Source organism: Strongylocentrotus purpuratus, unplaced genomic scaffold (genome assembly GCF_000002235.5).
Source record: "Strongylocentrotus purpuratus isolate Spur 01 unplaced genomic scaffold, Spur_5.0 spur5_scaffold_13, whole genome shotgun sequence".
Lineage (NCBI taxonomy): Eukaryota > Metazoa > Echinodermata > Echinoidea > Camarodonta > Strongylocentrotidae > Strongylocentrotus > Strongylocentrotus purpuratus.
Window position 1 is genome coordinate 56,243 of NW_022145598.1, and position 16,190 is coordinate 72,432.

General features: G+C 35.8%; 1 protein-coding gene across 5 annotated transcripts in view; it reads right to left on the bottom strand.

The window, feature by feature from the left end:
• The window catches only part of LOC100892823 (centrosome and spindle pole associated protein 1), an 87,239-nt gene that overhangs the window by 20,866 nt on the left and 50,183 nt on the right, over positions 1 to 16,190 (bottom strand). For 4 of the 5 annotated variants that reach the window (XM_030982656.1, XM_030982655.1, XM_030982654.1 and 1 more), the window contains exons 18-28: positions 13,904 to 14,105; positions 12,557 to 12,668; positions 11,656 to 11,803; positions 10,782 to 10,889; positions 9,610 to 9,806; positions 8,069 to 8,218; positions 4,326 to 4,478; positions 3,887 to 3,940; positions 3,451 to 3,534; positions 2,793 to 2,861; positions 1,427 to 2,035 (exon numbers count right to left, since the gene is read on the bottom strand). In XM_030982656.1, coding sequence (XP_030838516.1) covers positions 1,427 to 2,035; positions 2,793 to 2,861; positions 3,451 to 3,534; positions 3,887 to 3,940; positions 4,326 to 4,478; positions 8,069 to 8,218; positions 9,610 to 9,806; positions 10,782 to 10,889; positions 11,656 to 11,803; positions 12,557 to 12,668; positions 13,904 to 14,105 — 1,886 coding nt within the window. The remainder of the gene's footprint in view (positions 1 to 1,426; positions 2,036 to 2,792; positions 2,862 to 3,450; positions 3,535 to 3,886; positions 3,941 to 4,325; positions 4,479 to 8,068; positions 8,219 to 9,609; positions 9,807 to 10,781; positions 10,890 to 11,655; positions 11,804 to 12,556; positions 12,669 to 13,903; positions 14,106 to 16,190) is intronic. The other variant, XM_030982658.1, reaches the window with a different exon arrangement.

Sequence of the window (16,190 nt, forward strand, 5' to 3'; positions counted from 1 at the left end):
CGTTAGTGGTATATGCAAATACACTGTATGAAACTATTTATGATAGCTGAGCAAACTGTAGATGCACAACAAAAGGCAAGATGTCGAGATCTGATAAGACTCAATATTTGGTTAGATTGGTGGTTTCAAAGCTGTAAATTGATATATCAATTTACATGTCGATAATATATTGTGTGATATTAACTCACAGTAATTATATAAACTACATGTAGCTTTGTGTCCTATTGATATGGTTCTATATGGTTCAATTCTATTAAATCATTATTATCAGGAATTATGAATTTTGCATTTCGAAAGCGTCTGTTTGTGTCACTTCATTCAGCTATTAAGCTGCTATAGGCAGCTGCATGTAAGATAATTAGTATTTAGACATTGTAAAACGTTGGTTATTATTCCTATCATCATGTCCAGTATAGCGTTACTTATCATTGGTCCTCTTCCAACATACAAAGAACATTGGAAGTACCTATTAAGATGATTACATGTACTCTATGGTACTTTAGAAATGCTGTTTTCCATTAAATGCATATCCTTGAATTGTGAACCTACATACACGCAGATGATTAGTATCTACTCTAGAAACGCGGGTTAGAAGTCACATCAAAATCATGTCTAGATCTTATTAAAGGCATCGTTTAACAATGTTAAATCTGAGATGCACTGTCCTACGTGTTATCAGTTTCTGTGATATGGTGTAATATTGAAGCCCTAAACAAAATTGTGTTTCAAAATATCAAAAAGTGCCTCAAAAAAGTAAAAATCTTTGAGTGACTGGTTTTACCATACTCTTTTTTCCCCAATAGACTGTATATAGTGTTATGAAAACTGTTAGGAAAACGCAAAATTTGATTTCGATTTCCAATCATAAATATCTTGATAATCAGACAGGCGATCGGCTTGTAAAAGTCATAGGGTTTCTGACTATCATTGCAGCATGAGCTAAATCCAGGATTTTGTTTCAGAATCTGAGACAAAGTTACCCAATCCCTTCAATACCATGTCTAGATCTTATTAATACCTACAACTTATAACTGACACACATGCAAGAACCTCCATGTACATGAGGAAGCTATCTATTCTAGAAACGCGGGTTAGAAGTCACATCAACATCATGGCTAGATCTTATTAATACCTACAACTTATAACTGACATACATGCAAGAACCTCCATGTACATGAGGAAGCTATCTATTCTAGAAACGCGGGTTAGAAGTCACATCAACATCATGTCTAGCACTCACTGATCACTATGCAGCCATGTTGTATTCTGTTATAACAAACATGTACATGAAGGAAGCTATGTATTAGTATAAACCTTATTTAGAAGTCATCATATCGAGAACTGGCCATCGATCCTTACAAATTTCTTTTGACGTATGGTCTTATTAGTATAAAGCTGGTTAGAACTCATCATATCTAGAGCTTACTGATTTGTGTGGGTCTTCTGGATAATGATTTCTTAACTTCTCCAAAGGACTGAGCCTAGCATTCTCTTTTGGTATCACCCTGGGATGATTGGACTTCTCAGGGACCGGCGCAGGATTGCGGAACTTATCAAGAGGATCAAGTTCAGCATGCTGCTTGGAGATATCTTTGGGTGGGAAGATGCGTGCCCTGCCCGAGCCAGACTTTCCTGTAGACTCTGCGTAGGAGTTCAGAGGATCATCTTCTTGTTTAGGACGGGGTCGTCTCTTACGTGGTTTACGAGGTGTTTCCTCTCCGTCATTTCTATCTTCTTCCCGAGGGGTTTCTTCATCACCATTAGGTGTTGCTTCCTTTCGAGGTCTTCGTGATCTTTTTGTTCTCTCCCCTTCTTCATCTCGAGGAGTTTTACCAGGAGAAATCTCCCCATCATCATCATCATCTGGATGGGCTTCTTTACGAGATCTGCGTGATTTTCTGTTCTTCTCCCCTTCTTCATTTCTGGATGGCCCCTTGCGAGGAGTTTTCTGGTGATCTTTGTCACCTTGTTCAGGTGCACGGGAATGTCTACGAGAGCCTTTCTTTTGAGACCTATCGGTTCTATCACCATTATCCTTTAAATAGCCATATTGAATGTGTATAAGCAGCATGTAAGATAGAAAGAAAAAGGACATGTAGAGTAGAAAAAAAAACATGCAATCTAAAGCACAGAGCCTTCAACTCTTTGCTTTGACTACACAAACTCTATGTCTTACTACACTTTAGAAATGAGGTTTCTGTAGGCAATATACAATAATACTGTATAAGTTTTGATACCAGGAAGCAACATTTTAAAGAATTTATAAAAGTTTGCAGAGGTACATGTAAATCATGAACACATAAATAACATAACAAAATGAAAGATATCAAAAACATATATACAAACACACATATATACACACAAATACACACTAAATAAATGTGTATGTATATATATATATATAGATTCACAAAGGTACTTATGTCATTTATACAATAAGTTAAAACATCTTTTACAAAATGATCATCAATTATTATGCAAGATAGCAATAACAATACTAGAGTGGTTTATTCAGGAATTCTGATTTCATATTAAGAAGACAACATTTACTTGTACCATCATGCATACTGCATGTAGCATTGGTGCCTGCAAAACCCTGATTATTCTAAATGATGTAAACAATTTTTTCAAGGTAAGTCAATAGATAATTCAAGTGAAAGTACAAGTCAAAATGATGTTAAAACTTTGATACCAAGCCAAGCCACAAGTGGCATCACATACCCAATACATGTACACATAATGCAAAGAGAGAGAGAGAGATAGGAACCTCCACACTGCACACACTGTCATACCTGTGAGTCTGGTTCAACAACCTTTTTATCTCTCTTTTGCAGAGTGGGAACGGGTGGGGACTGAGTACTCTGGATTGCAAAGGAAGGTTAGTAAGCAAAACAAAACAAAACAAACAAAACATGTAACTGTTTGTTTACATGCAGATAATAATATGCATAGACCTGTAAGAAATCTAATCAAAATGATGAATAAGAACAAATATATGATTGAAAGAAAAATGTTAAAAATAATGAATGGAATGCATTGCAATGAATGCTTCATGGATACATGTTTATTTACGCAACAAATTAATTTGTGATTAATACATGCTCGAACAAAAAAATAAATCCCCCCCCTTAAACAATATGTATATATACATATAATAATAATAATAATAACAAGATAAAAAATAGTACAAATTTTCATCTTCCTTTATAAATGATTATTGTTACATTAGTTTTGAAAATTTTAAAATGATATTTTACATACATTATGTTTTCATTAGCATGGACAGTATGAGAAGTGATACTATGGCTTCGGAATGTATGCTCTCATACATTACAATTAAATATTAGCTTTAAGATAAATAAAGCCTGCATTTTGTGTGGAATAAGCCTAATGAAAAGCGTTTATTTGAAAAGGAGAATATTGAATGAAGATGTGAGATGGTTTCTTTACCCTTCTGGCAGGTTGTGGAGGTGGTCTCTTTGTTTCCTCCTTCTTCTGATGAGTTGGGATGGGTGGGGAGGAGATTCTCTGTAACTGGAGAAGAGAAGTTAATACCGGTAAAACTGACATCTATGTAACATGTGGGTCTACATGCCTTTATCCATCTATGAGTGTGTGCGCTTCCCTCTGTTTGAGTATCTTATTATTTTCCTCTTTCTCTCTCTCTTTAACAACCACACACTGCATACACATACACCCTGTATTTATCTAGCTTTTTCTTTCTGTATTTTTCTTTCTCTCTGCCCATCTCTCTCTCTCTCTCTCTCTCTTTCTCTCTCTCTCTCTCTATCTCCCTTTCTCTCCATCTCTTTCTCTCTGTCTATCCATCTCACACGTTCTTGCTTTACACGGTTTATTCACATGTTACTGCACTAACGGTTCCTACCTCTGGTTCCTTTGTTCTCAGTGTAGGGATTGGTGGAGAGGTACCTCTTGGCAGCTATAAAATACAGAATAGGACAAAAGTTATGCTACCTGTATATCTTATTTAATAACCAATGTGTATAATATCAATATCTTAATTATTATAATAAATTGGACAACACATCCATGCCATGCAATGTTTTCATAAAACAATGTTGTAGGTTTTACCCTTCTAAAATTCCCAATAACCTTATTGCTACAGAACCGTGCCATAATCAGCCATGGCATTAAAGCACACAGACTTTGAAGAAAAAGAGGTGGATTGGAGGAGAAAAAAATTGATTACATAAAAATGAATACATGCATGTACAAGAAATATTATTTTATTTCATTTATTTATTGATTATCTTTATCATTATTATTTTAAAAAGAAAATCTATTTGAATTATATGATAACTTACCGAAAGATTATTAACATTCTGATTGATATCTGTATTTCTGAGCTTCTCATCAGCTTCTCTCCTTCTCTTCTCATTAGCTCCCTTCTTCTTTTCATCGGCCTCTTTCCTCTTATCCTCTAGCTGCTTCTCTAAATCTTCTTTCTGTTTTCTTTGCTGTAGAATAACAAAAATAATGGGACAAGAAGAACATAAAGAATGAAAAACAAATGCACAACACAGTCATTACTTAAATATCTATACTGTACCACAACTATGATTTCCTGGGATTATTTTATTCTTCATGGTTCATTTCCTTGTATTATTGTAGTTGTTGATGTTACTGTTATAACCATAGCATCAATCAGAATGATTATATGCCCCTTTAGAATTTCAGGAAATAAAACACAAGCAATATGTATTCACTATGAAGATGATGCCATATAAAACACACATTACTGTATCTTAGGGACGTTGCGCTTCAAACATTTTTTGTTTATGCATTGTTCATATGTGACCCGGCACCACAAAACCAACAAAAAGTCGCAAAAAATTATTTTCCTGATTTCATCTGATTATGAAAGAGGAAGTTTTCCTCATTAAAATGGTATATTACTTGTCCAAATTGAAGCTTCCTAACCCTTTCAATTTAGTGAATGAAAAGAGCTGGTGAGGGAGGTTACTGGTATTAAATTGTGAGAAAGAGAGCTTTAAAGTTTGGGGCTATTCAAGCGTGCGGAGCAAGCAAACCACAGGGAAATCAATAGAAGGGTGAATCAAAAGGCCATAGCAACCACTATGAAGAGATTTTCAGATTAGGCTGAAATTTGGCCTGATGGTCAAACATAGTCTGTTCATTATGTTTCTGAGGTTTCAATGTGTGGACTTAAGTCTTTCAAAAGTTATTATGTTGTAAATGTATAGAGTTGTAATTGGACAGATTAAGTGAACTGCAACATAGTGCCGAGACACCTGCACTAGACAATGCCTATTCATGGTGGACCCGGAGTCTTTTTGTTCCCCCTTACATAACACTGCTTGTCACCTATCTTGTTTTGTATACATCTGGGCAATTATTTGTAACCACATTATGAACTTGCTTTATACTTAATTCCCATACTGTTTTCTTTCTCACAGGAGGTTCAAAGTATTTTTACTATGACTTGCTCTTTCATTTCCAGTAGCCATCCTGATGATAATTAATGGAAGCAATTCATAAATACCAGCCAGAAAGTGGTATAAAAATAAAGAAAGGCAGGAGACGTTGTAGACTTTTTCGCAACTTGTCACTCTCAAATGTATAAAATATAATAATGTTCTTACTCTTGATCAACAAATTCTGGATATGTGATGTACAATCAAGCTACTCGAAGTCGTTAACGGAGAATATAAGACGAACGCAAATCTGGAACTCGGATGTGAAAGCGGATACAAACAAAATGGCGCGCCGCACTGATTGCTATAACGGACCAATCACAGCCCGCGTAGCACGACCCGTTAGCAACGACCGACCATTTCCGGACTACGATAATTTCGCTCGGGAAAAGTGATCAAATTTTGGAAGAGACCGAAGGCTGTGCGAAAAAAACTGGTCTAGATAAACCGTTTAAAACGCATCTTCTACTATGTTTTAGACTTCCAAATTTTGATACTAGGTACAGAAAAGACCACTCTTTCAGAAAATGCAAAAAAACAAAAATCTATTTTTTTCACCTAAATTAACATTTTAGCTGATTACGGAGAATCGCTGGTTGCGACTTTTTGTTGGTTTTGTGGTGCCGGGTCACATATTATGTATTATTATTATATATTGTAACCCACTGAATGTTATTATCTGTAAACAATTATTTTACATGGTGAAAAAGTAAAACAAACAAACATGTACTAGATGATCATTCAGATATTCTTTATTTTGGTATTTCATGACTTTCAAAGATGGCATGAAGCATACGTGGATGTGTGAAAGTACATTCAGAATATGTAAGATATTCATTACTCGGAAAATCAGATGTAACACAAGATGATTATTGGTCATGGATTTATTTATATATAAAAATGGAGAAGAAAAAAAAAGCTTAGTACTTCTTCCATGCCGCTCCAGATTCTGAGTGCTTAACAATGTATTTTGACAGAGAAGTTCTACTTTTTCTTAACACAAAACCCTGTCTTAAAGGTACTATGTCCCATTTGCAGGCCAAACAAATGAAAAGGATAAATTCCGACAGCATTTGAAAGTTAATACTAATTTTGAATTTTCTTCAAAAGGAAACGGCTTGAAAAGGGCTTTTAGTGTACTAACGACCATTAGTTGTCGAATAGACCTAAGTGATGGCAATCACCTAGAAAGTAATAGTCTGATTTTCAGACCATTTTACTGAAAGGTTGTACATTTTTTGCTGCACAAAGATTTGATCAGTTTAATTTTGGCCATTACAAGTAGAGGGTTATTGATGTCAGTAGACAAATGTTCCTGTTACAGCTCATTTTATGTATGTTATTACCAAAGAAAAAAATATGTCAATCAGTCATTCAATAGTGTCTGACAGTGAAGTCTAGAAGGTAAGTGAGTTTCCTTGCATAATTTGAATAAAAGGACACTGCTAATGTTTAGATTTCACAAATAGGACATACATAACATATTCATAATTCCTGCAAAATTCTACAGAATTTGACGTAGGCTGCAAAAGGGTCACAGTATCTTTAAAGCTTAAATCTATGCAGAGACAACGGAAGAATACAAAGTTGACAAGTGTTTAAATCATAAATTACTGTCAAAAGTTTAATCTTGATAATCGTCCCAAAATATGATGGCTCAGATAGGTACTGTATTAAGTAAGAGTGTATGAGTGAGTGAAGTGGTATAAGGCCATCTCAAAGGTATTTAGTAATGCCTCCCTGACATTGGCACAAAGTCTGTCCCCGCAATGCCAGGCATTCTTTGTGTCAAGGCATGCCATTTCAGGTGCTACGCAGCATGAAGCTGTGCTTGTGGCCTGTTCACGCACTGTACACGCATACGTCACGCACTGTCTACGCAATGCACAGCCCAATATAGGCCACATTGGCACACATGAATACGCTTGGTTCTCGCATGGTTCACGCGAGTGGCACGCACATTGAACTAAAATTGATGCATGCTGAATTTTTGAAAAATTCAAAATTCTCTCTACGACATGGCACACACCCCCGCACTCTTCACTCACTCCTCTCGCTTTAATCATTGGCACGACGCATTGAGAGGACAAAGTTTGTGCCAGTGTCAGGGTGGCGTAAGAGTCTATGAGTGAGTGAAGTGTTATTATTACTTACAGACCTGCCAACCTCTGGAGTTCAAAAACTGTATTCTTTAGTCCCAAAAGTTGTATTTTACTGACAAAAGTTGTATTCTTGAAAATAAACACGGATTGTTACGCGGATCAATGCCTCTTACAGTTTCTACCTACAGGAAGAATTTTTTTTATTGATCATTGGTTGAATATGCATGATTTTGTCATGACTGGTGTGTTCGATGAACCAATGAACATCCCCAAATTGCCGATATGAGATGCTTGTAGGATACTTTACAGGACAGAATGAACATTTTGCCATTGAAAACGGCGGACGCACACACAAAATATTAATTAAAAAAAAATAAGAAAAAAAAAAAAAAAAAAAAAAAAAAAAAAAATTTAATCGTATTTTATTAAGGAAAATCGTACTGTCGTATTTGCTTCTAAAAATCGTACTAAATACGACTAAATCGTACTGGTTGGCAGGTCTGTACTTACCATCTCTTCTTTCTGTTTCTTCCTCTCTATCTCTGCATTATATTCCTTCTGAATACGGTCTCTCTGTGCTGCAAGTCTTTTCTCTTCTTTCTCCTCCTCTAGCCTGATCTTCTCCTTCTCTTCTAGTTCTCTCCTTTTCTTATCTTCAACCTGTTTACATTAAAAAAAATATACAATTGTACTTTAAGTAAAATATAACAAATGGAATGGCAGGGGGGGGGGGGTGCATCCTTGAAGTTATCTAGATATAAAGTTCTCTAATAATGTGTTGTACTGCCAAGAAAAAAATGTCTGGAGACAAGTACATTTACAGTTAACAACTGAATTATTCATAACCCTTTGATATATTTTTTTTTTGAAAACTCAATAATGTAAGATGGACTGGTTGAAATAGGGCCTCTGTTGAATACTTCTATATGACACATTCTTAAGAAACATAAATTGGGGGAAATTATTATTATTATTTTTTTTTAATTACAAAACTTGGTAAGGGTATGAACAATTTAGCTGTTAAAGGTATTACAAAGTTTTGGTATGGGGTCATGAATTTGGTTCAAATTAACATATTGGAAGCAAATGCGTTCCTACAATATACATTGACTGTTGTCGCGGTTGAAATCGAGTCTAAAGTTATGAAATTATAAATAATAAACTCTTTGTTGTATAGCTCCCTCTCAAGGTCAAGATATTAATTTAGCTATGAAACAATGTTTCTTGACTAAAATCGATTGATAAGCTATTCCCATTTGGAAATTATATATCCCAACTACACATTCTGAGATTTTCATGGTCACAGCTAACATTATACGGCCATAGGCGCTATTTGAAATTTATCATAATTTACCGGGAGCACCGGTAAATTTTGATATTCAATTTTTCTCGAAAACAGAAGTGTTTTAGGGGCTAATTTTTTTAGTGCTTATAATTCATCCACAGGGGCATTCCAAATATATCAAAATTGTAAAGATTCACTATCCACCCAATTTTCAAAATTTCCCAAAACTTTGTATTACCTTTATTAATTGGTCTATGGATTGGTGCTGTAGTTATAGCTCTTGATGAAGTACAGATATTGTTTAATTCTAAAACTAGTATTATTGTTATCATTTTTCAGGATTTCTCAGATACATTACAATGAAAACAAGAGATATAAAGTAAGGACAAGTGATTCAGATTCCCCTGCTACACCTCCAGGGGGGTATTTCACAAAACTTGTCATCAGTGACAAATGACAGTTTTTGTTATAAGCTACTGAAATCCTTGCTTCTGATTGGTTATCAGCAGATTTGTCACTGAATTTTGTCATTTGTCATTGAAAAAAGGCTTTGTGAAACAGGTCCCAGGAGTTATTTGGAGTATCAAAATAAGTGTGGAATTTCTATGACCATGAGCTTTTCCTACTCTGTATATCTATGGGTAAATGCATAATAATTATAAGTGTCTTTCATGTTTGTTTCTTTAGACTTCCTGACATGTTTTAGAAAAGCTAGTGCATATATGATGTGATATGATACATGAAGCTTGTGTTGAAGGTGATTTACCTGTTGTCTTAATTGATCCTGATATTCATTCCTGCTAGAATCTGCTGCTGCGTCTGGTACAGCTCCTGTGATAGAGCCTTTAATCCTACCATAAGCAGGTCCTGGAGCTAGTCCTGGTCCTGGTCCTGGTCCTCCTCCAGCCAATGCAGCTGCTGCTAGTAGAGGAGATACCTCTTGACCAGGGCCTAGAGCTGCAGCTTATGACATAGAGGAGCAAAGGGATGCTTAATAATTTGATAGCAATTTCAAAGCATGCTTACTTCATATGATAGTGAAAACAAAATTAGAATCTTAAGGCCCTTAAAGTGTTGGGAGCCTGGCAAAATTTCACTTAAATTGTATCGTAATGTGGAAGAGAATGTGATTTTATACACATTTCTGCAAAGATTTTAAATTCAAATGTGTGTCAAGTCAAATATTGATGAAAGAATACAACATGTAGATCTACTGTGTACAACAGAAAAAAACAAATTATGTATTCTTGTATCAATATTAGTCTTCAAACACATATTTGGGGGGGGGGGGGGGGGAGCGGGAAATCTTTGAAGAAGTGTGTCTTAAATGACATCCTCTTACAAATTATGATACAATTTAAGTAAAATTGTGCCATCAAGGTTTTGGCAAATTTAGGGCTCACAACACTTGAGAGGGGCTTTAAGTAAATCATGCAATGACAGGTTGAAAATGCAGTTGCCTGTACCGCCCCCCCCCCCCCCTGCGAGACATGAACACCTTCTATCAATATGAACCACACTGTCATCATTGACACCAATACATTAACATTAAAAAACTATCTTTATTATCATCATAACCCGCATCACCAACATTGCCATCATCACAATCTCCATTTAACCATCATCCATTACCACTCTCACAAATAATACACTGTCACCACCATCATCATCACTACTATCATCTATACGATAGCCAACAACAGAAAAAAATCCATCACCCTCATCATCTTCATCATTACCATCCTCATGATCTTCATCCTCATCTTCAAAAATCTATCATCCTTGCCACCGTCATCACCATATGTTCCAATGCCCTGCTATCACAAACTCTGCTACCACTGAACACAATCATTGCTATAATACTCAGTAAATTAATTGTCATTGTCACAATCAAATTATTCCCCTTAACAAACTCCTCATCATGTTCATCAAACATACCTGGATTGGTAGGTGGTGCATTGGCAGAGCCTGCATACAGTTGAAGATCCTTCCGGTTAGGGTCATTTAGAATCGTCTCATTTCTGTTATGCAGTTGTTTCAGATCAGCTATCAAATCAAAGAAAAAATACAAATGATGTACATGTACCAGCACACTGTCATGCATACAAGCCAATGCAATAATTCAACTCAGTCCACTGGAATCAAGCTAATAGCTTCTTTTAACAAATATAACATTATTTTTTAGCTATAGAAGAACAAATAGAATTGTCATGATGATTCGTCCGGAGCTGCCATTCAACCTACCCACACACAATCTTGCCTTTCTTGTCTCTCATCGGAGCTCCGGCCCCTCCTTTCCCCCAGGGGTCATACACTTCTATCTCCTTCTCGATTCAACTTACCCACAATCTTGCCTTTCTTGTCTCTCATAGGAGCTCCGGCTCCTCCTTTCCCCCAGGGATCATACACTTCTATCTCCTTCTCGATTCAACTTACCAACAATCTTGCCTTTCTTGTCTCTCATAGGAGCTCCAGCTCCTCCTTTCCCCCAGGGATCATACACTTCTATCTCCTTCTCTATTCAACTTACCCACAATCTTGCCTTTCTTGTCTCTCATAGGAGCTCCGGCTCCTCCTTTCCCCCAGGGATCATACACATCTATCTCCTTCTCTATTCAACTTACCAACAATCTTGCCTTTCTTGTCTCTCATAGGAGCTCCGGCTCCTCCTTTCCCCCAGGGGTCATACACTTCTATCTCCTTCTCTATTCAACTTACCCACAATCTTGCCTTTCTTATCCCTCATAGGAGCTCCAGCTCCTCCTTTCCCCCAGGGATCATACACTTCTATCTCCTTCTCTATTCAACTTACCCACAATCTTGCCTTTCTTGTCTCTCATAGGAGCTCCGGCTCCTCCTTTCCCCCAGGGATCATACACTTCTATCTCCTTCTCTATTTTGGCCTCATACGCTGCCTTTGCTGCATTCTCTACATTTTTCTTGTTTTCTTTTTCTTTCATCTGCACATGAGAAAAAGAAAATAATTCAGCAAATAATTCAAAAACGTCATCACAAATAGTAAACTAGAGTGAATCAACAGAGTTGAAGAAAATGAATACTAGATAGATGTCAGTTGATGGACCAAATTCTTACCTGTACATCTTAAATGCTAAGCACTTCAAGACACCATTTGCTATGATCAATAAGCATTATTCCAGTGACTTCAAATACAAAATCACATGTTATCTGTATTCAGTGAGTACCTTCAGTCACTGATTTGTTTTGTGTGCAATCAGTGCGAGTAGATATGGTGAAGCATGCACTTCTACAGTTTAGCTTCAATCCAGGGTATTGCTTGCTTATAGAATCAATTAAATCATGTGGTTAATGTATATGTTAGTACCTTCAATACTAGTCACAATGAGTTCGGTGTTTATTTTAGTAACTAAATCTTTCAAATAATGAGTTTGGAGTTTATTTCAGTAACTTAATGTTAAATTAAGCTTTCAAACAATGAGTTTGGCGTTTCTTTTAGTAACTGAATGTTAAATTAAACTTTCCAACATACCCTATTCACTACATGATTATAGCACATCGATATGAAAATTTCATGAGAATTTCTGCTTTCAGGAACTCTCATCAGGAACTCTCCTCTGCATTATTATAAACGATGTATAACAGCAACATTCTTTACTATTTTCATAAGCCAATTAAAAATGTAAGTACTATGAATGAATACTAAATAAAAGAAGACTCCTGCATTGCCCTATTACCTGAATAAGGAGTTGTTCTCTGTAGCTAGGAGCATTGGCCTGGGACCGGGGGCTTAGATTGCTGTCACCAACAAAGTTCTGGATGGCACTCTCTCCACGAAACTGTGCTGCTCTAAAGGTACACATAAAACATGATATGAAACGCTTTTAGAATTATATCACCTAGAATGTCACGCAAAAGTGAATACATTCCTCTTAGGACATTTGTATGTCATACCATGTTTGACAACTTTAGAATGATATAATTTAGGAAACAAAACCAGAAATACAAAGACATAATACCCTACTAAATGCATGCAAAGTCCATACCAAACCCTATGGTCCAGGTACTAATGATTCAACAGAATATGGAACAAAAATGAATATGTTATTCAAACAAAAAAATATTTCTGTTAATTTCTTCTGGTTTCGATCAGAAACTTCCAATTCATATGTATACTTAAGTTAAGGTACAGCATTGCTTAATGTATTGATGAACGGATGCAATAATCAAGAACTTTTGCATGCATCAATTGTTTGCAAATTGTTGTGATTGGCCACATTATAAAAGGCTTGAGGTCTTCAAGAATATTAACTGCATTTTACCGGTACACTGAATTTGGGAGATTTACAAGATTTCCTTGCCACAAAAACAACCATTATTTAATTTACATGATTGTGTTACTGTATTTTTACCAAGTTTCAGGTACATGTTTTAAATTACTCATAACATGTTTCTCTTAGCTTTCAATGGTAATTTCTAATTCGTCTTAATCATACAAATGCAGATCACTATAAAGAACAAAAATGCAAGATTCATAACCCTGTGAACTTACACTAATATTATGATTTCATACTGTGAACTTACACTTGTTGTAAGCCCCCATCACACCAAACTAGTTATCACAACATTCTGGAACTGCCCTAGAAAATTGTAAAACGGGTTGTGGTCGGGGTAGAATCTGTAAATATTGTTTAAAATACGATTCTAGTTCGTTCATGAAGAGTCAGGACAGGATTGCACACACTCTATAGGAGCTAAGAATGAGATACAATGTAGGGACAAGTTGAATTGTCTCTCAGTGAACAGGGTGGTCGTGTTACAATCTAGTTAGAATAGTTTGGACTTATAGGGAACGAGGTAGAACAAATTAAGAACGGGTTTAAACTGACTATGGACGGGCTTGGAAATCGCAAATTTACCCAATCTGAACTTGATATGATTTGACTGTGGACGGAGTACATCGGAGTTGGACGTATTGAGGGCTGTTTATGAACGAACTAGGATCGTATTATAGACAGTATTTACACATTCTACCTTTTTATAAACCTGTATATTGTTTTGAAATCATAACCCTGTGAACTTACGCTTGTTTTGATAAGACTGGGTTGGACAGCTGTTGATTGAGCTGGTTGGGTCCTATAAGCGACGATGGGAATTGTTGTTCAAGTTGTTGTTGTTGTTGTAGCAATTGTTGTTGTTGTTTTTGCAGTAAAAGGTAGCGTTCCATAATAGGAGAGGAAAAAGAGCCATCAGCAGCAGCGGAGTGGGGTAGACCATGTACCATACCTGATGAAAATAAATGAAAATAATAAGTACATGGGACTTATAAAAAGAAATCTTCTACAACAACAAAGAGCTGTAATTATAATGAAATCTTAAGCTTTCACACAGTGGACAATACACACAGGCAAAGGCTCTCTTCTGAAGGGGTGGAATACCAACCTCATAAATGCTTTAAGAATATTTGACTTGACTCAGACTGGAAAGCAGAGGAGGATGAAGAGCTAATGTAGAGGAAACACACAGAGAATAAAACAACAACAGCTGCAAGAAAAGATCTAAGATCATACATAACCAACACTTTAATGGTCCAACAAAATTGTACAACAAAAAGAGAAAAGAGAGAAAAGAAAAACACTCCACTCCCAATAGAACATCGCACCAGATTGCATTTACCCAGTAAGCTGTCTGGACTACTGCCTGCAGAGAGCTGAAATGTGCTTCAAAGATGTGCATGTGTGATATTAAGCTGTTGACTACTGAATTATCTAATCCCCATAGACTTAACACAGGGACCACCGGGTTCCAGTAAGCAATGGGTTAAGATGCTTTCATAAAGACGAAAAGTGAAATGGTAACATACCTGTATTTTATGCACAGGTTTGAGTGAAAGTGTTATTGTTATCAATAGTGAAATGCACAGGAATAGGAAATCAAATAAAACTACAGATGCATTAACATATTGCACAAACCAGCTTTGTCATACTGTACATGATTCTTACCAATGAGGAGAGGAGTTGATCAAATGGATGCACAAAAGAAATATGAAAAAAATACTCAATGATGAATGCAATACTTTACAATGAAAATACATGCAAGATTAGATTAATATTAACCCATCAATTGTAATTAAATTCAAACAATAAAATAAGTACAAATTAATTGTTCTTTAACATAAAGTACCCACAACAGAAATCCAGAATCAATCTAACTTTATCACACACTATTGGCATGTTAATGAATAGTGTTTTTTTTCTTCAAATATCAAACCCTTCGCGAGAAAAAGTTACATATTTCCTATTATTACTGTACATACATGGCCAAAGTATTCAAGGAAATATATATGCATGTACCAGTACACACATATAGAAGCTTCTAAGTAAAAGGAAACTGTGAACTATAAAAGAAACTCACATTGTCAAAATAGGGTGCTCACTGCAAGAATCATTATAACAAGGACGCAATCCACAATAATGTTATTATACAGTACTGTGCAATGAACTGATCATCATCATATTCTGATTCACATTGAATGTAAGGTATTTGATTAAATATCACACACAAATAGTACATAATGATCTGTACTCTCAAATTCAACATTTCTGATGTCTAAAATCTGAATGAGGAAGGTGCATCCAATCCATACATCCATTTTATGCAATCCTGCACTGCAAAACATATAAATGGTATAAAGGATTTCATCAAAATCATTCACAGTGGTTATGTTTGTTAGAAGAATAACAAAATATATCACCAAAATGTTAAGATTCATACTCACACAAAATTGTGTAATGTTAAAAATACTATTTGTTCAATGTGTACAAGTGATGACTTTAACTATAGAAAAATGGGAAAAAACATTATCATGAAGATTGAAAGAAATCAAGTAATCCTTTGCAACCGATTGTATTACAAACTCATAAATTTCAAAATAATTTTCTTGTATACGACGTAAAACTAAATGTCAAGATGTCCTTTCTTATCATAACAAGCCTTTCATCACATTGCTTCTCATTGTTCTTTCCCTAGCTCTCCCCTCCTCATCACTCCTTCCACTCTCTCTCTCTCTCTCTCCCCCTCTCTCTCTCTCTCTCTCTCTACTCATCTCTTCTCTTTCTATCGCAGAACCTTCCCCGAGATAGTTTAATGTAAATAAGAAGACAATATACTTTCATAAGCTGAGGCCATATCTTGGATGGTGTCTGCTTTCACCTTGTCTCTGAGTCTGAAGGTTTGGACTGAAATCAAATCGATGTTCTGTATTAATTCAGCCATCCCATCATAATCGACTGCAAACCACTACAAATGAAATGCCTTCCAAATACACACCCCTAAGTGCAGAAAATGTGTAATAACCTTTGTCATAACCGT